Source organism: Elephas maximus, chromosome 17, assembly GCF_024166365.1.
Source record: "Elephas maximus indicus isolate mEleMax1 chromosome 17, mEleMax1 primary haplotype, whole genome shotgun sequence".
Taxonomy (NCBI): Eukaryota; Metazoa; Chordata; class Mammalia; order Proboscidea; family Elephantidae; genus Elephas; species Elephas maximus.
In genome coordinates, this window is record NC_064835.1 from 88,164,873 (window position 1) to 88,189,472 (window position 24,600).

The 24,600-nt window shown below is 48.4% G+C and overlaps 1 protein-coding gene across 1 annotated transcript in view; it reads left to right on the plus strand.

Moving 5' to 3' along the window:
• The window catches only part of FAM178B (family with sequence similarity 178 member B), a 98,093-nt gene that overhangs the window by 18,557 nt on the left and 54,936 nt on the right, over positions 1-24,600 (plus strand). Inside the window, exons 7-8 of the mRNA XM_049856375.1 lie at positions 121-205; positions 21,477-21,588. Coding sequence (XP_049712332.1) covers positions 121-205; positions 21,477-21,588 — 197 coding nt within the window. The remainder of the gene's footprint in view (positions 1-120; positions 206-21,476; positions 21,589-24,600) is intronic.

Below are 24,600 nucleotides of genomic sequence, written 5' to 3' on the forward strand. Positions count from 1 at the left end.
CGTGGATTTGTGAGGGTTAAATGGGATAATGTACTTTGACTGACCCATGGTGGCCCCTGAAGAGGTTTGCTACTATTACTCCATAGGAATATGGGGCTAACTCATTTTTTCTCTTCCTAGTTGCTGACATGGCCTCCAGAAACTTCTTCGGAAGCCTTTGGTCTCCTGTGGGATCTCAGCACGGATAGGCTCTTCCGTCCACCCGGTCAGTATGGGGGTGTGGGGTAGAGACTGACACTCCGCATACCCAGGCTTGGGAGCTTGGATGGTACGCGACTCTGGTACCCCTGGGAGGCGAGCACACGGACGATGTGCTGGCAGAGACGTTGCATCACTTGGGACATAGCCACATCAGGCCATCTTTGGCTCTGGCTCCAGCGTTAGTAACAAGCTGAGCCAGCAGGCTCTTTGGCACCTTGGTTGGGCCTCAGATCCAGATCACCATGGCCAGGTCAAGGCTGACCTCACAGAATCTGGGGATCCAGGGGCAGGCCAGGGAAGCTGGGTTCAGACTGAGGCTGTCTCTGGGTCCAAATGGATGGATTTCTCCCAAGTTCTCCCTGAGAGCCCTGGCTTGCATGGGAGGGTTCCAGGAACGTCTCCGTCAAATCAGGGAAGCTCCTTGGCCGGGAGTCACGGGGTGGGGGGAGGGGGGTGGGGGGGAGGGGCAAGGCTGCCACCTACTGCCAGCTGCCAGCCCTCCGCACTGAGAGGTCAGCAGAGCCCCAAGGTTTGTCAGACTGGAGTGACAGCCTCGAGCCTGAACCTTTGTCTTGGCAGTTAGGGGGTGTGTTTAAGTCATCTTTATTCTTTGATGATGTTCAGAGTTCCATAGAAGCAATTAATTTCCCCTTTGTGGTTGCACCCTTCCTAGTCTGTCATCATTTGGTACCTGAATGTAGACACTTTGGCACCAAAACTATCGTGTAACCAGTCAGAGTTGCTTACAGCAGACAGTGAGAGGCATCGGCCGTGCCCAGACGCGCCTCTGCCCCAGCTTAGCCTGCCCTCCCTCGGAGCGTGAAAGCACACAGCTCTCAAGGCCAAGGTTATGGGCCCATGATGCACAAATCGCTCCCTTTGAATCCTGCTTCTGTGTCTCTCCTGCTTCAGGAATTGGCTGAGCTGGGGGACCATCTGTCAAATCAGAGCACTCCAGACTCCTCCCTCCCCCCCCCCCGAACCCCCTAACCGCTGTCTTCTGAACAGCACCAGCCTCAGCCTCCTCTCCCTTTTTGTAACCTTTGCCCCCGCAGCCCAGGCTGCCCTTTGGAGCCTCTGCAGCCCCCTCTGCAGCATGCCTGCCCTTTTGGAGAACAGAGGCCTCCCTTGTTTTGCTGTCTCCCTCCATGCACTGCTCCACAGTGCCCCCGCAGAGACAGAGGGGACATCCCACTCTCCCTGGCTGGTGTCCATGCTGAGGGCCCAGGGGTGGCCCCCTGAGTCCCAGCCTGTGCTTCCCATGGACAGTACCTGAGATCCCAGCCCAGGATAGCCCAGGCTCTGGTGTGAAATGTGATTCGGTCCCCTGCTCCGTAGAACAGACCCTGTCCTGGAGAATTCCCTACCTGAGGTCGGGCTGTTGGTTGATGAGGGCAGAGTCAAAGGCTGGGCTTGAGCAAAGAGCCACGTGTCAGTGAGCCCACCCACTGAAAGCTGGGACTGCAAATCCCTCCGCGAGCCCCCCAGTGTGTGAGGCGTTTCTGAGGCTGAATTGGATCCGGCATCGGCACCAATACAGAAGTCAGCCGCATTCCTCAGGATTTGTTGGCAACCAGACTGCTCGAGTGCCCTTTGTGGGGCCTGCCACAGACCCCTGGGGCTGCACCCCCTCCCGTTCCCACCTGTGATCTGCACGTTCACGTTCATGTGCCCCAGCCTTTCTTGTATGTAAAATAGGAGTGATTGTGTGTGTGTGTGTGTGTGCACGCGCGCGCGTAAATTTCTGTCCTTTCCTAGAGTTTGTGGCGACTGACAGTTGTTTCCAGACTCTCCTGGAAAGCGTCTTACGCAATCATCTTTATCCCAGCAAGCGTCCTGAGTCGGGAGCACTGAGGCTGCCCCAGGGTCTCTGGCAGGGCCTAGGAGGTGGGCTTCCGAGACGTCACGGCTGTGGATTTGCTCAGGGTGACTGGACGAGAGGCTGAGGCAGCCCACAGCACACTGGTGTATTGGCGTGTGATGGGGTGTTGTTTTCCTGGATTGAGAAGCGCCACGTGTCGCTGGTGCAAAGCTCCAAGCTCCTCGGTGGCCTCAGTAGGATATCTGCAGGGAGTGTTCTTCGATGTATTCAGGATAGAGGCATGAAGTACCTCCTGTATTCAAGCACTTCTCTATGTGGCAGGTAAGGGGTGGCCGAGACAGGGTTCCTGCCCTCAGAAGGCGTGCAGCCAGATAGGAGGGATAAGCAGTTACAGTAGGAGATAAGAATGAGTCAGCGCCAGAATGATGGTGGTAGTGGTTGTTGTTAGGTGCTGTCGAGTCGGTTCTGACTCACAGCGACCCTGTGTACAACAGAACGAAACATTGCCTGGCCCTGCACCATCCTCACAGTCCTTGCTATGCTTGAGCCCATCCTTGCGGCCACTGTGTCAATCCATCTCGTTGAGGGTTTTCCTCTTTTTCGCTGACCGTCTACATTACCAAGCACGATGTCCTTCTCTAGCCAGGGACTGGTCCCTCCTGAAGACATGCCCAGAGTATGTAAGACATAGTCTCGCTATCCTTGCTTCTAAGGAGCATTCTGGCTGTACTTCTTCCAAGACGGATTTATTCATTATTCTCACGGTCCATGGTACATTCAGTATTCTTCGCCAACGCCACAATTCAAAGGGATCAGTTCTTCAGTCTCCCGTATTCATCGTCCAGCTTTCACGTGCATATGATACGATTGAAGCACTGTGGTAGTTCCAAGAAAAGCAAAATTACTTCTAGCTAGGTAGGTAGGGTTGGGGTGGAGGGAGACAATAACCTGGAAGTGCTTTTTGGAAGGAGGGGCAGTTGAGCCATCTCTCAAAAAATACGTAGGGCAGGGATTGCAAATTCAGTTGTGTACAGGGACCAAGTGAAACCAGTAACTAGACTAGAGCACCTCACCAGTGATGGCCATGGGTACATGCATATCTGGTATTGCCAAACCTCTCCATTTTAATCAGGACTTTTTATTTTTTTACTGTAATAACAAATATCCTCTCAAGAGCAGTTTATTATCTCGTATGACAAGAAGTTTAGAGGTGTGTGGTTCCAAAATATGTATGATCTGCAGTATCAGGGCTCTGGTTAGCTTCTGTGCCTGTCATTCTCACTGCTTCCCCTCATGGTGGCAAAATGGCTGCCATTGCCCCAACTATCATCACGTATTCATGAGAATGTTGTTCAAGTCAGAAAGGGGAAGGTTAGGAGGTAAGAGATCATCTCTTCTCATACTTTCTCTTTTTATTAGGGAATTTCCCCTTTTTCATTAGCCAGAACTGGGTCACAGGCTTTAGGGGACATTTGCCATGTTTTCTGCCTACCTGGTACTCCTTAAATACCCTGGCTATATATCTGAGGAATTTCCAGCCTCATGAGTCTCACCTCTCCAGAGTAGAACCCAGAAGACTGTTCTCCAGCCTCCTTTCAGATATTTTCATTTTTAGTTTTGCAATTTCCTAGTTTTTTTCTTTTTAATAGTTTGTTTCTCCACTAATTTCCTATTTGTTCATTCAGTATGAGCACATTTTTCTTTTACCACCTGGAGAGTAGTTATAATTAAAAAAAAAATAGCTACTTTGAAATCCTCGTCTGTAATGCTAACATCTGGGTCATTGACTAGATGGAAAATTAAATACAAAGGTGAACATTTATTTAGAGTGAGTGAAGAAATGGTACCAAGTTCTAGTCCTCGGGAGGTTCAGGTGCTTCTCTCCCGGGACTGTTTATGTAGAAATGCGTCCTAATTGCAGCCTGGCTTCCCTACCCAGCCTGGACGGCTCACAGGCGCTGTGCCCGTGAGGGGCCCTGGGCCCGTGAGGGGCCCTGGGACTGAAGCATCGTGAGCTTCTCGGTAAATGGGCTTCTGTTCAAACAGCCAGAACCTGTTTTTGTTGCCTGTGGCTCAGAGCTCTGACTGCTTCAACAGCCACCAGTAGACCAGTCCCCGCAAAGGCAGTTGGGATGACTCGGTTCATCTGCTGGGGTGGACCCACTTTCCTTGAGTGGACGCCTGAGCAAAATGCAATTTCCTCAGCAAGGAGGAAGGCGACCCGGGCTCTTGGGCAGGCAGCTGGCGAAGGCTGCCACAGGCTGGGATGTGGCTGCCCGTGTGTAATCGCTTCCTAGTAACTAACTCAGTTTTTTAAAAAACAACCAGACACCATCACTGTGAACCATCTGGAGACTGTATTTGACTGCAGGCCACCGGGTTGCACTCTTGGAGGATGGATTTGGGAGCGCAGAGACAGCAGTAGAGGAACAAAGACAATGAAGTGGAAAGAGTGGGGCTTCCGGAGAGGCAGAGAGCAGGTGATAAGACTGAGAGTTTGGGGCCAGATCTTGGAGGACAGTGGGGGCCTCTGCAGGCATAGTGACACTCAATTAATATCTTGCAAGACCAGGTTAGAATATTTTAAGGTTACAATTCACATAACGTAAAATTCACCCTTGTAAAGTGGTTTTTAAGATGCCACAGGGTTGTGCAACCGTTACCACTATCTAATTCCTGAACATTTCATCACTTCAGAAGGAAACCCTATATTCAGCGGCCACCTCGTTTCCCACCTCCTCCTGACCAGTCTCCTCTCTGTCTCTCTGGATTTGCCTATTCTGGACACTTCGTATAAATTGAGTCGTATAATATGTGGCTTTTTGAGACCGGCTTCTTTCACTTAGTCATACTGTTTTCAAGCCTGAGTCATATGGTAACTTTATGCTTAACTTTTTGAGGAATTGCCAGACTGTTTTCCAAAGCAGCTGCACCATTTTACATTCCTACCGGAAATGTATGAGTTTCTATTTCTCCCAGTCATCCCCAACTCTTGATGTTATCTTTTTTTATTATAGTCATCCTTGTGGGTGTGAAGTGGTATCTTGTGGCTTGGATTTGCATTTCCCTGATGACTAATCATGTTATGCATTTTTTTACATCCTTATTGGCCACTTGTGTGTCTTCTTTGGAAAAAATATGTATTCAAATCCCTTGCCCAGTTTTTAGTTGGATTGTTTGTCATTTAATTGAGTTGTAAGTATTCTTTATACTAGTCCCTTATCAGATGTGTGATTTGCTAAAATTTTCTCCCATTCCATGAGTTGCCTTTTCACTTTCTTAATAGGGCCCTTTGAAGCTCAAAGGTTTTTAATTTTGATGAGATACAGTTTATCAATTTCTTCCTTTGTGCTTTTGGTGTCATATCTAAGAAATTATTACCTAATTTTCGGTCATTAAGATTTATGCCTATGTTTTCTTTTAAGAGTTTTATAGTTTTAACTTTCACATTTAGGTCTTAACGTTTATTTTATGTTCATTTTTGTGTATGATGTGAGGTCGGGTGTCCAACTTCACTCTTTTGCATGTGGATATCCAGTTTTAGTAGCACCATTTGTTGAAAAGGCTATTCTTCTCACCATTGAATTGTCTGGGCACCCTTGGTCAAAAATCAGTTGACCGTAAATATGAGGGTTTATTTCTGGACTCTCAGTTCTGTTCCATTGGTCTGTGTGTCTGTCTTGTGTGAGTACCGCACTGTCTTGATAACCATAGCTTTGTAATAAATTTTGGAATTGGGAAGTATAAGTCATCCAGCTTTGTTTCTTTTTCAAGATTGTTTTGGCTATTCTGAGTCCCTTGCAATTCCATGTGAATTTTAGGATCAGCTTGTCAATTTCTGTAAAAAAAAAAAAAAAAAAAGGCAGCCAGGATTTTGATAGGGGTAGTGTTGAAGCTGTAAGTAAATTTGGGGAGTGTTGCCATCTTAACAACATAAAGTCTTCCAGCTCATGAACATAGGATGTCTGTTTATTTAGGTCATTCATTCCTGTCAGCAGTCTTTGTAGTTTTCAGTGTACAAGTGTTATACTTCCTTTGTCAAGTGTATCCCTAGATGCTTTCTTCTTTGTGATCCTGTTGTAGATGGAATGTTTTTCTTCATTTCATTTTTGTTTTGTTCATTGCTAGTGTATTGAAATACAGGCAACTTTTGTATACTGACCTTGTACCCTGCAACCTTGCTGAACTCGTTTATTAGTTTTAATAGTTTTTTTTGTGTGTGTGTGTGGCAGGACTTGATTTTGAAAGCACACGTATTCTTGTGCAACTAATTGTTTGAAAGAAATTACCTCATGTTTGTTTAACCAACATGTTTTCTGAGCCAGTGTAGAACGGGCCATTAACTCAGCACCAATCATTCTGAGTAGGAAGTGGTGCCATGAGAAAAATAGCTCTGTCAGCGAGATCGAAACACTTTAGAAAAGGAACAGAGTACTTGTAGGCTCTTTGCTGTTAGCATCCAAAACCACGTTGTACATTTTGCCTACCTATTTCATTCTGTATCAGCTTCTGTAATATGTGTGTAGGAGAGAGAGAATAAAATGAAATGACCTCGGCCAGTACATTCTTTGGATATTTTTGAAGTGGGCGAGAAGTTCAGTTCTCAGGACAAACTACAGTAGCTCTGGTGTCACGAGCAGGGTCTTTGGACACTTTGTTCTTCCACGCTTGGCCACCAGGCTTGTTCTTTTGTTCTAGGAGCTCCCACACAGTGGTGCCTAGGCTTTGGGGCTGTCTTTGATGGACCCCCATTTTGTGGGTCACTTTCCTTTCTGACATTGCTTGCTTGCATTCTCTCCCCCTGCTTCCCTCCGTCTCTCTCCCTACCTCCCAGGTAATATTTATGAGTTTGCTTTATGTAAAAAGAATAAAACAAAGAGGTGGCCTATAATCTTACCACCCAGGTAACCTCTCTTGTTATTTTTTAAAGTGATGTTTGTACAAATTTGGAAAATTCAAATATATGAGAAAAAGATGCAAAGTGAAAAGTGAAAGCCTTCCTGCCCACCCACTCCATGGCCACTTCTTCTCCCCAAGTAATCATTATTAACAGTTCCTTGTGATTATTTCAGGGGAAAAAAATTAATGCCGAACCCACACGTCTCGCGTGTTTACCTTTGTGTTTATTTGCACCGTGTTTCCTCGGCCACTTGGGTACTCATCTGAGAGCACCTGCAGGGGATGGTCGCTCTGCTGGAAATGTCTTCCTTCTCCACCTGGCTTTCAGGAGCGGCTGAACAAGGCAGGACTTTCTGGGCCAGGAGTCTGCAGAGTGGGGGGTCCTGGAGGCGGGATGAGCCATCGAGGTGCAGAAGGAAAACGTTAACGCTTAACATTTACATTTTGGCTCCTTCCTTTTTTTTTTTTTTTTAAAAAAAAAAAAGTTTTATTGAGGTATAATTGACATACATTATTAACCTGTACACATTTAAAGTGTACAATTTATATACTTGACATATGTTTACACCCATAAAACTGATCACAATCAAGATGAGTATCCATCACCCTCAAAAGTTTCCTGTGCCCCTTAATAATTCATTCCTCCTTCCCATCTTGCCTGTGGGAAACCGCTGATTTACTATTGGCAACTGTAGATTAGTGTCCATTTTCTTGGATTTTACGTAAATGAAATCATGCAGTGGGTTTTTTTTGTTTGTTTGCTTTCACTCAGCTTAATTATTTTCAATTCATCCATGTTGTTGCATACATCAGTGGCTTATACCTTTTCATTGCTGAGTAGCGCTCTGTCGTACGGATATACTTCAACGTGTTTATTCATTTGTTAATACAGATTTGGCTTGTTCTCAGTTTTTGGCAATTACAATAAAGCTGCTGTAAATGTCCTTGGACAAGTTACGTACGTATGCTTTAATTTGCCTTGGGTGGATATCTAGAAGTGGGATGGCTGAGTCATGCCAGATGTATGTTTAAGTTTTTAAGAAGTTGCCAAAGTGGTGGTGCCATTGCCTACTAACAGTTTGTGAGAGTTCCCAGTTGCTCCACAACCTTACCAACCCTTAGTATGGTTAGTCTTTTTAACAGGTATAGACTGATAACTCGTTGTGATTTTAATTTGCATTTCCCTAAAGACTGGGGATCTTTTCATGAGCTTGTTTGCATCTGTATATCTTCTTCGGTGGAGTGTCTTTTTTTTTTTTGCCCATTTTCTTATTGGGTTGTTTATGTTAATGAACAGTAACGGTTCTTTATATATTCTAGTTGTAGTCCTTTGTCAGATACATGTTTGCAAATGCTGTCTCCTAGTCTGTGGCTTTCATTTTCATTTGTGTGACAGTATCTTTTGAAGAATGAAAGTTTTTGTATTTCATGAACACCATTTTATTGATAATTTATATAGTTTATACTTTTTGTCTCATAATTAAGAAATATTTGCCAAACCTGCTGTTATGGATTCAGTTGTGTCCCCCCCAAAATATGTGTTGTAAACCCTAATCTGTATGCTTATGGCTATACACCCATTCCTCACTATTGATATGGCTAGGTTCCAAAGACCAGGCAGTTATGCAAAAATCGGCCTTAGGCAAAAGTGGAGGATGACCACGTCAGATCACAAAAGGAGGATGACTACATCATTACTTAACTGCCAAATTACATCATTACATAACTACCAAACCACTGGGAATCATGGCCCAGACAAGTTGACACATAACCTTAACCATCACAGCCAGCATTACTCTCACCTTTGTTACTGCCAGACATACATTGTTAATAAGCAAAATAGTTGGATAACAGTTTTTTACTGTTGTCATAAATGCAAAATGTCAGTTAATGAGGTAGTTGGATAAGTGAGGAGAAGGTGTAATTCCATTTGGGAATGAGTTGTTTTGTTATGTTAATGGACAGGATTAGATAGGGTGTGTCTTAAATCAATCTCTTTTGAGATATAAAAGAGATTAAACAAGCAAGCAAGAAAAGCAGAGATGGAAGAGTGATGCCAAGCCACATGGAGATTTCCAAGGAACCAGGAAACAAGCTGAAGAGACAAGGACCTTCCCCCAGAGCCTACAGAGAGAGAAAGCCTTCCCCTAGAACTGGCACCCTGAATTCGGACTCCCTAGCCTTCTAAATTGTGAAACAATAAATTTCTGTTTATCAAAGCCATCCACTTATGGTATTTCTGTTACAGCAGCACTGGATAACCAAGACGGAATTTGGTACCGAAAAGTGGGGGTGTGGCTCTAACAAATAACTACAGTGGGGAAGTGGTTTTGGAATTGGGTAATGGGTAGAGGCTAGAAGAGTTTTAAGGTGCTTAACAGTAAAAGCCTAGATTGCCGTGAAGAGACAGTTGGTAGAATTATGGCCGTCAAAGGCAGTTCTGGTGAGGGCTCAGAAGAAAGTGAGAGCTATAGAGAAAGTCTCTCTTGTCTTAGAGAACACATATGACACCATCAACAGAATGTTGCTAAAAATGACGTTGAAGGTGCTTCTGGTAAGGCTTTAAAAAAAATGACAAACATATGATTGGACAGTGGAGGAAGGGTAACACTTTTACACAGTAGGAAAGAACTTCCTGAATTGTGTTCAGATATTTGGTGGAAGGTACAACTTGCAAGTGATGAACTTGGCTATTTGGCTGAGGAGATTTCTAAGCAATATCTTAAAGGGCCCACATGGTTTCTCTTTATAGTAAATTGCAAAAGGAAAGAGATGGACTTGAAAATGAATGGTGCAAAATGAAAACAAAACTTAAAGATTTGGAAAATTCTCTTGTACAAACTAAGGACACCATGTCCTAGAATGTTCACCAAGGAGGTGGCTAACAATCTTTTGTTAAAGAGGTTAAGCCTGTGACTAAGGGATCTAACCAGCTACCACAGCAGAAAACCCATCAGCTTAGACTGAAGGGAACAGAGGACGAAAGGAGCGAACACTGGTCTGTCTCTTGAAATTCTACAGGTAAAGGAGCTACATCTGTTGTCCACCAAGAAAAGAAAAGAACCATCCCTGGAGCAGGTTGGAGATAATAGAACTGTTGGAAGGAGCACAGGAAGCAAAACTGCCTTGGTCTCGAAGGGTGGAGACATGGCCTCTGGAGTGTCCAGGGGTAGAGCCATGACCTTCTAGGTTCAAAGAGTCAGATCTTCATCAGCTCAGTTCTGGCATGCGGAACTGCCATTCGGTTTGGCCAAGAGGATGGGGCCACCGCCCAAAGCTGAGGGGGGCATAGCTGCCATGCCCAAGGGGAAGAAAAATGGGGCCTACTGGGGGTGAGGGGTGGGGTCATCATTCAGATGGACTAGGAGAATGGGGCTACCTAGAGCCAAGGGAGCTGAGATACCATCCCAAAGGGCCTGGAAGGTGGAGCTAAAGCCCAGGACTAAGGGGCCTCCACCCAGAATCCAGAGGACATGGCCAACACCCAGAATTTGGAGGGTTTGGCCATTGCCCAGAGGGTCTCAGAGAACAGAGGATTATTTTCAAGCCTTGAGAGCTAACATAACTTGTTCTGCTGGGTTTTGGACTTGCTTGTTACCTATTACCCTTCTTTCCCTTCACTTTCTCCCGTTTGTAATGGAAATGTCTACCTTGTGCTAGTTCCAGCACTGTACTTTGGTAGCAGATAACCTGTAGTCTAGATTTCACAGGTTCACAGATGAAGAGGAATTTGCCCCTGGAATACGTCTAAAGTCTTACCCATATTTGATTTAGATAATTCAGAAGATGAGATTTTGGACTTGGAGGTGATTTAAGACTTTTGGGATGATGTGATGGGGTGAATGTGTTCTGCATATGGGAAGGACATGAATTTTGGGGGCCAAAGGGTGGAATGTTACAGATTCTATTGTGTCACCCAAAAATGTGTTGTAAATCCTGACCTTTATGCCAGTGGTTATAATCCCATTTGGAAATGGGTTGTCTTTGTTATGCTAATGAGGCAGGATTAGTGTAGAGTGTGTCTTAAATCAATCTCTTTTGAGATATCAAAAATACTAAAGCAGCAGGGGGAGAAGCAGAGATGGGGGAAGATTGATGCCAAGCCACATGGAGATCTCCAAGGAACCAGGAAACAAGCCAAAGAGATGAGGACCTTCCCCTAGAGCTAGCAGAGAGAGAAAGCCTTCAGGTAGAGCCAGTGCCCTGAATTCAGACTTCTAGCTCCTTACCTGTGAGAAAACAAATTTCTGTCTCTTAAAGCCATCCATTTGTGGTATTTCTGTTATAGCAGCACTAGATAACTAAGATGCCTGAGTCACCAAGACCCTTTCCTGTTTTCTTCTAGAAGTTTTGTTATTTAGCTCTTACATTTAGGTCTATGATTCAGTTCAAATTAATTTTGTATGTGGTGTGAGGTAAGGTATGTAATTTCTTTGCATATTGGTATGCAGTTACTCCAGCACCATTAGTTGAAAAGATTCTCCTTTCCCCCATTGAATTACTTTGGCACCTTTATAAAAAAATCAGTTGAATTATATACATGTGTTTCTGGACTCTCTATTCTCTGCCACAGATTTATATGCCTAACTTTACCCCATTATCTTGATTACTGTAGCTTGATAATAAGCCTTGAAGTCAGGCAGTTTAAATTCTTCAGTTTTGTTCTTTGAAGCTGATTTGGCTGTTCCAGGTCATTTGCATTTTCATATAAGTTTTAGAATAAGCCTCTCATTTTTTACAAAAAAAAAAAAAAAAAAAAACCCTGCTGAGATTTTTATTGGGATTGCACTGACTCTGTACATCAGTTTGGGCAAATTGACATCTTAACACTATTGCATCTCCCAATAGATGAACACAGTACATCCTATGGGTGTAGGTGTAGAAACCAAAAAAAAAAAAGCTAAAACCGTTACTGTCCAGTCAATTGTGACCATAGTGACCCCAGAGGACAGAGTAGAGCTGCCCCATAGAGTTTCCGAGGAGCGGCTGGTAGACTCCAACTGTAGACCTTTTGGTTAGCAGCTGAGCTCTTAACCACTGCGCCACTAGGGCTCCATCGGTGTAGGGTGTGTTTTAAGCCAATCACTTTTGAGATACAAAAGGAGCAGATTAGGCGCAGAAGCAAAGAAGAGCAAATGGAGAATAGTTGGTGCCAGGAAGAGTGAAGATCGCCAGGGCACTGAGGAACAAGCTGAAAAGGGACAAGGACCTACCTCCAGAGCTAACAGAGAAAGCCTTCCCCTACAGCCAGTGCCCGGAATTCAGACTTCTAGCCTCCTAACCTGTGAGAAAACACACTTCTGTTCCCTCGGGCTACCCACTTGGGCTATTTCTGTTACAGCAGCACTAAGAAGCTAAGTCAGACCTCATACCCATTACCAGTCACTCCCATTTCCCTTCCCCCTTTGCCAGCCATTAATCTTTCTCTACGGATTTGCCTATTCTGGATGTTACATGTAAATGGCATCATGTAATACACAGCCTTTCTTGGCTGGCTTTCTTTCACTTAGCATAATGTCATGTTTTGAGGGTTCACCTGCTGTCATGGATTGAATTATGTCCTCCAAAAAATGTGTGTATCAACTTGGTTAGGCCATGATTCCCAGTATTATGTGTTTGTCCTCCATGTTGTGATTGTAATTTTATGTTGAGAAGATTAGGGTGGGATTGTAACACCACCCTTACTCAGGTCACCTCCCTGATCCAAGGTGCAGGGAATTTCCATGGGGTGTGGCCTGCACCACCTTTTATCTCTCAAGAAACAAAAGGAAAAAGAAGTTAGCAGAAAGAAGGGAACCTCATACCACCAAGAAAGCAGGGCTCTGAGCAGGGCATGTCCTTTGGACCTGAGACGCCTGCACTGAGTTGCTCCCAGACCAAGGGAAGATGAATGACAAGGACCTTCCTCCAGAGCAGACAGAGAGAGAAAGCCTTCCCCTGGAGGTGACACGCTGAATTTGGACTTTTAGCCTCCTAGACCGTGAAAAATAAGTTTGTTAAAGCCATCTACTTGTGGTATTTCTGTTATAGCAGCACTAAATGACTAAGACACCCGCATTGTAGTATTTCCGGTACTGCTGACCAGAAGGTTTCCTAGCAGCAGAGCCTGGCACACAGTAAGACTCAGGTAGTTACTTGTTGACTGAATGAACGAGTGGGTGGTGAGCTCCAGGCACATGGGCATTGCCAGCAGTAGGCGTCTCCCAGTATCTTTTCCCAATGGCACTTTCTGTTCCTGTTGGGTTCTTTCGCTGTGGAGCTGTACACACATGCAGGCCAGGCTCCTGGATGTGCTTTCTGGTCGTCCAAGGTCAGGATGCAGGATGAGCAGACACTGTGCAGACAAGCACCTGTCTTCCCCCTGCTCAGCCAGCATGTCCGTGGTCTCCGTGCCTTCTGGAGCTGGGTGCCTGCACTCAGCACCTGACCTTAGCCCTGCGTCCCACGGCGGGGTCATCATAGTACGGCCAGCTGTTGTCTTTAGCTGTTGTCAGGTCGGCTCCTGACGTATGGCAACCCCACGTACAACGGAACAAAATGCTGCCCAGCCCTGCACCATCCCCATGATCAGATCTTGTGCTCAGTAGGGTTTTATTGGCTGATTTTTGGAAGTACTTCTGGCAGTCCGTTCAATATTCAATTCTTTGCCAATACCATAATTCAAAGGCATCAGTTCTTCTGCATTCTTCCTTATTCATTGTCTAGCTTTCACATGTGTATGAGGCAGTTGAAAAATACCATGGCTTGGGACAGGTGCACCCTAGTCCTCAAGATGACATCTTTGCTTTTTAATGTTTTAAGGGAAACCCTGGTGGCACAGTGGTTAAGAGCTACGGCTGTTAACCAAAAGGTTGGCAGTTCGAATCCACCAGGTGCTCTTTGGAAACCCTGTGTGGCAGTTCTCCTCTGTCCTATAGGGTCACTATGAGTCCAGATCAACTAGACAGCAATGGATTTGGTTTTTGGTATCTTGCAGCAGATTTGCCCAGTGCAGTGCATCGTTTGGTTTCTTTGTGTGTGCGTGTGTGCGCGCGTGCGCTTTAAGTGGAAGTTTACAGTTCAAGTTAGTTTCTCCTACAAAAACTTATACGTATTTTGTTATGTGACCCTAGTTGTTCTCCCTGTAATGTGACAGCACACTCCTCCTTGCCACCCTGGATTTCCTGTGTCCATTCAACCAGCACCCGTCCCTTTCTGCCTTCTCATCTCGCCTCTCGACGGGAGCTGCCCATTTAGTCTCATGTATCTACTTCAGCTAAAGCACACTCTTCACTAGTATCATTTTATGTCTTATAGTCCAGTCTAATCTTTGTCTGAAGAGTTGGCTTCGGGAATGGTTTTAGTTCTGGGCTAACAGAGTGTGGGGGCCGTGTCTTCCAGGGTCCCTCCAGTCTTAGACCATTAAGTCTGGTCTTCATTTGATTTCTTGACTGCTGCTTCCATGGACGTTGATTGTGGATCCAAATAAAATGAAATCCTTGACAACTTCAGTCTTTCTCCGTTTATCATGGTGTTGTTTATTGGTCCAATTGTAGGAACTTTTGTTTTCCTTATGTTGAGGTGTAATCCGTATTAAAGTCGATAGACTTTGGTCTTCATCAGTAAGTGCTTCAAGTCCTCTTTGCTTTCAGCAAGCAAGGTTGTGTCATCTGCATGTCACACATTGTTAATGTGTCTTTCTCCAATCCTGATGCCCCGTCCTTCTTCATCACTTATATAGGATAAGCAAATACGCAGAAACCGTAAGTAATTAGTGGGTGAGAGGGAGGGGGAGACGGAGTTTTTGCCTAGAGGGCACTGGATGTATATTAATGGTAGCGGGATAAATTGGAAAGGGATATGAGAGTGGTTACTTAGCTTGAAGAATTTAATCAGTGTCACTGAATTATACATGTAGAAGCTGACGCATACTTAATGGTATGTTTTAGTGTGTTTATCACACACGCAACAAATAAGCCCAGGTCTGCACACACAGGAGTCAGAGTGAGGAAGTGATGGCCTGGAGTTGGGTATAAGAGCTGGGTCTCCAGCAGCCACCTGGGACCAAGAGGTCCTTGAGAACCGAAGGCACATGCTGAAAGAGAGGCCCCGAGGTCCTACCCAAAACCCGGTGCCGTCAAGGTCCTACAGATGCAGTGAAGTCCCCACCCTGCTGTGGATGTCTACTTCTGAACTTCTTTATCAGAGAAAAAGAATGTTCTAGCTTATTTAAGCCAGGTGGTTTGGTTTAGTCTTTCTGTTATGTGCAGCTGAACCTAATTCTAGCAGGTACAACGTTGACACAAGGCAGCTCTGTTGTACTCAGGGTCCTTGAGTGCTCGGTGGTGTTAGGTGACTCCAGGCAGCGGTGTGAGTTACAGAGGGCAGGAGAGAAGAGAGTTTGCCCTGGGGATGACGTCACCTAACCTACGTGCTCATGTTGAACAAACGGATGAGCGGAGAGCTGTAGACACAGTGTGTGGGGGAGGGGAGTGGTGAGGACTGGGCTTCAGCAAGGGAGGGAGGTCTTCATGGGTCCCAAAGGGCAGGCTCGGGGGAAGTGGGGAGAAAGTGGAAAATGAGGGGATCAGCAGGGGTGGCTGCAGGACTGAGAAGGATGAAGGAAGGTTCCAGAAGGCTGTGGGTAGAACCAAAAAAAACCCAAACCCATTGCCATCGAGTTGATTCTGACTCATAGCGACCCCGTAGGACAGAGGAGAACAGGTCTGGAGGAAAAGCCGGTGGGTGAGGAAAGCCAAGAAGAGCACGCATGTGAGAATTCATCAAAGTCCCACTGGGCATACAGTTCTCCCTGGGATGAAGACGTGTCAGAGAGAAAGGCGGGCTTTTTTCTGTGCTCACACCACAGTTGGGGCAACGAAAAGTGCATGTTTTAAAAGATTCAATTGGCTAGGATTTCATATTTTCACCACGACCATGTATCTGTGTGGTCACATCACTCCTCACAGACCCCAGTTGCTTAACTTTGACTTCCGTCCTTACCCAGTCAGCAAGGCCCCTACGCCCTCACCCCCTCTCTGGGCCTTGCCCCTGCTCCACCAACCTGGAACTGTGCTCCATAGGATTTTTCAGTGGCTGGTTTTTCCTAAGTAGATTGCCAGGCCTTTCTTCCGAGGAGCCTCTGCGTGGACCTGAACCGCCAACTTTTTGGTTAGCAGCTGAGTGTGTTAGCTGTTTGCAGCACCCAGGGGAATAAGGAAACGCACTCTGGCCTCAGGCTCTGCAGCTATTCCTCTGCCTGCACCATCCCCCCTGCTTCGTAGGGGCTTTCCCCCACCTCCCACACCCCCAGCATCCTGACTTCGCTGTCTCGCCTCCGTCTTCTCATGCCACCTGTGCCTCCAGATGTCATTTTGTGTCTGTCTTCTCCGTATGTGTGTTCTCTGCTTACCCTGCCAGACTGTTGGTCCATGAGAGCAGGGACTTTGTCAGAACACCCCTGATATTAATCAGTGTTTGTCAAATGAATGACAGTGTTAAACCACTGAAGCTAAAGCCAAAGGACTCTGTAGAAACAAGTTTAAAATTCAACTCAGAAGTGCGGAAGGAAGGAAGGAGTTTGAGTAGGGAAGGTCAGAAACGACGGGATTTTAAGCCCTCCTTTTTTTCAGTGTGATGTGGGCAGTGGTATAGTTGTCATCTTCCACGTGGGAGACCTAGGTTCCGTCCCCGGCCAGCGTGCCTCACACGCAGCCACCACCCATCTGTCGGCGGAGGCTTGCATTTCATTATGATGCTGAACAGGTTTCAGTGGAGCTGCCAGACTAAGACTAGGAAGAAAGACCTGGTGATCTGCTTCCAAAAATCAGTCACTAAAAACCTCATGAAAAGGAAAACCTTATGGTTCACAGTGGTCCAGTCCACACCCGTCACAAGGATGGAGCAGAACTGGGCAGCAGTTAGCTCCGTAGTGTGTGGGGTCGCCATGAGTTGGGGTCCCACTGGATGGCAGCCAACAACAACAACACATGCTGTGAGCCCCACACTCCACTTGGGATCAGGGCTCTCAACCTGCTGGGTGGGGAGCTTGCTTACAGGACGCTGACGCAGTGACGTCCTGCTCCTGTGGCACCGTACCCTCTCTGAGAGAATCAGGACCCAGGCAGACGGGTCCTTCCCATGGCAGCAGCCCTGGAATGCTTATTAGCTCCTTGATTTGCGGGGAGAGGGCTGCAAGACAGGGGCCTGCAACCTGTGAACGCTGCTGCCTGCAACCTCACCCGCAAGGCTCAAGCCCCCTTTCAGCTGAGACCTGGGGGTGAAGTGTAGGGGCAGAGTGGAGGCAGGAGGAGAGGCACAAGAGCCAGGTGTGGGAGTGGCCAGGGCTGGCACGGGGGTGTGTGTGGTTTTCCCACTCCATGTGAGTGCCTCGCTGGGGCCTGCGGCCTTACGTGAAGTAACAGCTCTTCTGAGGCACAGATGAAAAGTCGCATCTGCTTTAAAGCTAGCGCCTTCTACCCCTGCCTCCCCTCCCACCCCCAAGCATCAGTTCCATCTCAGGAGAACAACCTAAAAGGAAGCTTCCGGACTCACAGCCTCCTGACAGAAGGGGTGGGCGGTGTGGGGCTGGAGCTGGTGCCCAGATACTTGGGGCAGCTAGTGCTGGCATTTTAAAAGGCACTGTGCTCCTGGGACACCCCCTGGGGAGTTACCTAAGATGGCTGTGTTGTCTGTGTGGAGAATGGGTGGCCAGGCCTCCAGGGACTCCCGGGCAGTGGGTTGGCGTTTTCGCCTGTGTCAGCTCTCCAGAAAACCCTCTGAGGACAAACGGCGCTCAGGAAAAGCTGAGCACATGACCTACTTATAAAAAAAAAAAAATAGACAGTGTTAATTATGGACTGTCTGTGGTATTTTCCTGTCACCATTGTCACTTAGTCACTTAGCCGACCTCCAGGGCCACTGATGGGGCCAGTGTATCCTGAGGCACCCGAGCCCCTGAGCCCCCTCCTCTGAACTGGCCCTGACCCAGAAGTCTGGGTTACACTGTGGTGTGGAGCAATTTCTGGGTAGGAACAAGGAAAACGGGAAATGCTGGACTCGGGGCAGGAAGCTGGGGTGTTGGAGCTGCCGCTCACTCACTGGCCAAGGGGCAGCAGCGGCACCTGTGTGGGCCTGGGTGGCGAGAGGTGAGGGAGCCAGACACAGGGGAAGGGGCCGGACTCAGGGCCCCGGGGTCTGAGACATGGCAGGCCCTTCGCACCCAGCTGGCTCAGCCTTGCCCTCAGTTGATTGTCTTTCCACCAGGCCTTCCCCCTCCCTGGAAAACTCCTCCAGCCGCCCACACGTGTGTGCACGCAGGCCTTAGCCCCCCTCCCTGGAAGGTTCCTCCAGCTGCCCACGTGTACACACAGGCCTTCCCCCTCCCCGGAAAGCTCCTCCAGCCGCCCGCACATGTGTGCACGCAGGCCTTATCCCCCCCCCCCCGGAAAGCTCCTCCAGCTGCCCACATGTGTGCACACAGGCCTTCCCCCTCCAGCTCCTCCAGCTGCCCACACGTGTGTGCACGTACATGAACGGTCCCTGAAGTTGCTGCCCACACGTGTGTGCACGTACATGGATGGCCCCTGAAGGCCCTGCCAGCACTTCACTCCTGGAGTGGAATCTCATTGTGTTCAGCTGACTCTATTCTTCCCAGCTTGCTTGTGAAATGGGTAAGGGGTGTCATTACCGCTCTCGTACTTGTTAACGGTGCCGAAAAGGAAAAAAACAGAAAAGTTTTCCTCCTCCGAGAGTCTATAATTACTTGTTTGGTGAGCCCCAACCCGAATACATTTCCGGAGAGAGACACTTGATGCTGACTGAAGATGTCGTTGGGCGGGTTTCAGAGACCCTATGCTTGCCATTCCAGGGTCCCCTGGCCCCACAGCCGTGCACTGCTGCTGCCGAAACCTCCTCAGTGAGCTTGAGAAGCTGTTTCTCTCAGTGGCTTGGGGCGTCCTCCCTGTCGCCAGCCCTCTCTGCTCTGGGACCGTTCTAGCCTCAGGCCCAGGACACGCCATGCCATCACATGCCTCCCATGTGGTTGCTGCCCCTCTGCAGGCGTGGTCTCCCTTCCTGCTGCCTGTGGAGTGTCCCCCTCCCGAGGGCAGGCTCTGTGCCTTCTGCCTCCTCTGGCTTTTGCACAGACACACTGTCTTGTGTTTATTCATCTGCCTGTCTCTTCTCCCTCATGGATTCTGAGCTCAGTGAGGACAAAGTATCACCTTTTTATCCTTAGCACCTGGCCTACTTCCTGGTAAGGAGCCCTGGTGGTGCAGTGGTTAAGCGTCCGGCTGCTAAGGGAAAGTTCGGTGGTTTGAACCCACCAGCCGCTTCAAGGGAGAAAAGATCTGGCGATCTGGAAACCCTATGAGGCAGTTCTCCTCTGTCCTGTAGAGTCACTGTGAGTCAGAATCAGCCAGATGGCAACAATGACTGGTTCCTGGCTGTCATGGATTGAACTGTGTCCCCAAAAATGTGGGTCAGCTTGGCTAGGCCATGATTCCCAGTATCCCAGTATGGTGTGGTTGTCCACCATTTTGTCATCTGATGTGATTTTCCTGTGTGTAATAAACCCTAACCTCTGTGATGCTAATGACGCAGGACTAGAGGCAGTTACATTAATGAGGCAGGACTCAATCTATAGGATTAGATTGTACCTTGAGTCAGTCTCTTTTGAGATATAAAATAGCAGAGAGAACGGGGAGCTCCTACCTCCAAGAAAACAGATGGGAGCAGAGCGCATCCTTTGGACCTGGAGCCCCTGCACTGAGAAGCTCCTAGACCAGGGGACAACCGAGGGCAAGGACCTTCCCCCAGACAGAGCCAACAGAGAGAAAGCCTTCCCCTGAAGTTGGCACCCTGAATTCAGACTTGTAGCCTCGTAGACTGAGAGAGAATAAATTTCTCTTTGTTAAAGCCATCCGCTTTTGATAATTCTTTTGTAGCAGCCCTAGATGACTAAGAAGAAATCAGAAGATGCGTTGCATTGGGCCTATCAGCTGGAAAAGACCTCCTTAAAGTGTTGAAAAGCAAAGATGTCACCTTGAAGACTAAGGTGCGCCTGACCCAAGCCATGGTGTTTTCAGTTGCCTCATGTGCTTGGGAAAGTTGAGCAATGAATAAGGAAGACCAAAGAATCGACACTTGTGAATTAAGGCGTTGATGAAGAATATTCTGTGGACTGCCAAAAGAACGAACAAGTCTGTCTTAGAAGAAGTACAACCAGAATGCCTCTTAGAAACAAGGATGGCAAGACTACGTCTCACATACTTTGGACACATTTTCAGGAGGGATCAGTCCCTGTAGAAGGACATCATGCTTGGTAAAGTAGAGGGAGGGTCAGTGAAAAAGAGGAAGATCTCCACGAGATGGACTGACACAGTGGCTGTAACAGTGGGTTCAAGCACGGCAAGAATTGTGAGGATGGCACAGGACCAGGCAGCCTTTCGTTCTGTTGTACACGGGGTCACTGTGAGTCAGAGCTGACTTGACGGCACCTAACAACAACAAGATGACTAAGACACTGGCATATGGTGAGGTGAATTGAGGTGGGACCCGAGGACCCTCCAGGATGGAGAAGGTCAAGTGTATGCTATTTATGTCCTAAGCCCTGGGCTCCCAGTTCCTGATCCTGATCACTTGCCAGTTGTTAAACTGAACATTTTCATTCTCAATACTGGCAGCTTACTCATCTTATGACTTGGTCTCCGCTTCCCTCTTAGTCATGTCCTGCTTGCTCAGCTTCATTTTGGGCTCTCTTCAGCTCCCTCTGCGTGTCAGCCCCTTTCCTGGGCGCTGGGTACCAGAGACAACCCACACAGAGCTGTCGCTGCCCTCGGGGAGCTTACATCCTCGTGGGGAAAGACACAATTCAATGAACAAGATCCCGGGGAGGAACAAGGATGGGGTGTGGGGCTCACAGAATGGGAGAGCGTGTGGAGCGGGGCTGCTGCTGCTGCTGCCAGCTTTGAAAAACACCTCAGCCGCATCTTATTTTTCAACTCCCCTGGTCCTTAAATAGTCTGACGGAAGAAAAAGCCCTGAGTATGTAAGGTTTTTTGTGTTTTGTTAAATGAGTCAAGAGTGAGTGGGACCCCCAGCCCACCTCCCAGGCTGTGGGAGGGACGCAGACCTGGTGTCGCAGCCGGGCTATGGCAAGTCGGGGCAGACCCAGCCCTTCATAGCAGAGCCTGGGGGTGCTGACACTGGCATCTTCTGAGTCTCAGAGTTTTGGGGCCCCTGGCTCAGGGCCTTTCACCTCACTTAGGTCTGGGTATTTCTCAGAAGGCAGCACCCTGACGGCTGCCTAACCTATACACTGGGGGTAGTGGTCATCCCAGGGACCTTGCACTTCAGTGCAGCTGGACCTTGGAGACCAGATGAGAGAAATTCCGGGTCGTCAAAGCTCCAGCAGGTATCAGAAGACGACTGGTTGTTGCTTCATTTCTCTAGGTGCTCCTGTGATACCAAAGAGTCCAATCCCAAGGTTGTCGAGCCCAGCACCCCCCACAGCAGCGGCGTGGTCTCCATCCTCTGCTCTAACTCTCACCTTACTTCTGCCCGACAGGTGAAGAGGACACTCATATGTGGTGCCCCACATTGCAAGAGATCATGGAGGTGTTTCAGAGCCTGGGAGCCCAGAGCCCTGCTCTGTACCCTGCAGGGCCCCACCCACATGGGGGGAGGTGAGTCCTTCCCCTTCCTTGCTGAGTTTTCCCATTTATTCAACAGTTACTGAACCCAGGCTCTGGCCCACAAGGTGTCTGGCGCTCTTGCTGAAAATCAGACACAAAAAGCTAGCCCTTACCTGAGCAGCTCAGGGTCTAGACACCACACATAAATACCTGTGAATATGCATACCTGCTGCCATTGAGTCAACTCTGACTCATGGCCACCCTGTGTGTGTCAGACCAGAACTGTGCTCCACAGGGTTTTCAGTGGTTGATCTTTGAGAAGTAGACTGCCAGGGCTTTCTTCCAAGGTGCCTCTGAGTGGACCCAAACTGCCAACCTTTTACACGGTCACCGTTTGCACCACCCAGGGAGTCTGTGAATATCACGAGTATTACGCCATGAATGGTGTTTCATGCCATGCGTCCACCCTCAGGTGGACCAAATCCCCGGGAACGGATGAATTCTCTGCTTTTCCTAACATCTGTTTCTGCCACTCATTTACTCAGAGACCCCTCCTGGCCCCTCTTCTCCAGTGAAACCCAGACTTCTCGGCCTGGCGTCTTCGGAGACATGCTCCAGTATTTCCAGTCTACTTCCAAGCCTCTCATTTGCCCCATCTCCTAGAATCCACTTGTGTGCAGCGCTCAGTCTTGCTTCCATGCTGCCTCCTTGGTGCACAGGGCTGGGTGCACGGGGGAAAGACAGAGATGCTAATCTGCACAAGCATTGTCCCCACCCTCTAGGAACAGAGCCATTCAACACGTAAATAACTCACATAGCGGGGACTGGATCCAGCTTGCAAAGGTGTCACATATCACAGTCTTGTTCTACAAATTGTCACACATCCAAACTCCTTCTCGAGGATTCTTCGAGCAGTTGGTTTGAGGTATAACAGGATGTATAGAACCCTGGACATAGGTTCCTGGATGGTGCAAGTGGCTTACACTCGGCTGCCAACTGAAAGATTGGCAGCTCAAACTGAGCCAGCAGTGCTGTGGAAAAAAGGCCTGGCGGTCTGCTTCCATAAGGATCACAGCCAAGAAAACCCTGTGGAGCTCAGTTCTACTCTGTAACACATGGGGTCGCCGTGAGTCAGAATTGGCTTGATGGCAACTGGTTTAGAACCCTGGACAGGATGTGACCTCGCAGCCCCCAACTCTGCCAGGAATTACTGGGCCCCAGGGGGTGCTGGGGGCCCTTGCCACTGCTATGGTAGATGAGGTACCTCTGCAGGGAGGGCCAGCACTTTCTTAAGAACCTGTTCCACAGCTGTGTTTGGTAACTGTCTGCCAAGCCACACTAAACCACATTCAGCTCTGGCTATAAATACCCCACGCATGTGCCAGCCTGCCGCGTCCCTGCCCCTTGCCTCTCCGTACCTGGCATAGTAAAGCTGCTTTCCTTGCCCCTAACCCAGAGCTCACATCCCACCTTCGGGGTGAGTGGGGAAAAGAATCACACTGGAAAGAAGAAATACATACGTGTTGGGGTGGGAGGGGACTGGTGGGGCCCTTGGTGGCCACTGCTCTGTCGTGCATCAGGGGTGGACTTGGAGATTGGGAGGTGGCCCTGCACTCTGTAGAGGACCACCCTCCGCTCCCCTTCTTCCAAGTTTGACAGCCTCCTGCCCTTCATGCTGCAGGGCAAATGGCCGTCTCTGAAGGCGGCAGCGGGGCAAGTGGGCAGGAGAAGAGCAGCCCTATAAACGTGTCATCTCAGCATGCTGGCACACGGACCCCAGTGTGCAGACTGCAGCTTTACCTGGCCTCAGTGAAGGCCCGTGTGGGAGAAAGGGAGAGCCGTGCTATCCCAGGGCAGCAGGGCCCACAGACCTGCTGCCAGACTGGAAGGTTGCACCCCCAGACCTGCTGTTTTTGACCCCACAACCCCTTTCCATTGGGCCGCACACCCTGGGCTGGCTCTTGGCACTCCTTCCCCTCTGAGGATTCAGAACCGCCCTGGAGAATTCCGGCTGATGCAAGAGGGTCATTTCCTTGCTTGCAGCTCTAGGGGGCCACAGCCGCTGCAGAGAGTCTGTGAGGCCAGGCTGGGGACAACTGGCCCAGACACTTGGGACTGGGGAAATCCTTCTGCCTAAACACAGGCTCTTTTCGAGAAGCAGAAAAACAGGTCCTGGAAACCCTTCTGGCATCTTGCCTGGGGTAGGGGAGGTTTCAGGGGTCATTGCCTGGTTCATCTGCTTGGGGAAGTTCTGGACTTCTGCCCTCCAGGAGCATTCAGAAAGAACCAAGAAGGTTCCAGCACCTCCTCCACGGAGGATACAACATCCTTCATGGATATGCAGGCCATGAGAGGAACTTCAGGGCTGCCTTCTCCCCACGGTGGTCCTCATCCTTTCTCCTGATAAACTCAGAAACCCGTTCCTATGCCACTGGATTCCACGCCAGGCACTTCTGACTTTTCTATCGGCTTACAAGGATGTCTCCATCTTGGGTTTCCCCTGACAAAGCGGTGCTTCTGGAAGCTTCCCCAGGTTACACACAGAGCCTTGTAACGGACAAGACTAGAATCGGGGGGCTGAGATGTCTGCATGTGACCTTAAATCCTTGGTGCCTTTCTAGTTGCTGTGAGAGAGCCAGTTCTTTCACTGTTTGCTTTTAATCTCAGATTTTCCTTAAAATCCTTTGCCATCTCTCATATACTTCAAGATTTCCTTTCCAGAAGATATAATCTTTCCCAAATGTATAGATACCAAAGTTCATTAGTAGTTACCAGGGGCAGGACCCTCACATGTCCGTCAGTTTGTCATACTGCGTGGGGTCTTGCGTGTTGCTGTGATGCCGGAAGCTATGCCACCAGTATTCAGATACCAGCAGGGTCACCCATGGAGGACGGGTTTCAGCTGAGCTTCCAGGCTAAGACAGACTAGGAAGAAGGACCCGGCAGTCTACTTCTGAAAAGCATTAGCCAGTGAAAGCCTTAAGAATAGCAGCGGAACATTGTCTGATACAGTGCTGGAAGATGAGCCCCCTAGGTTGGGAGGCACTCAAAAGACAACTGGGG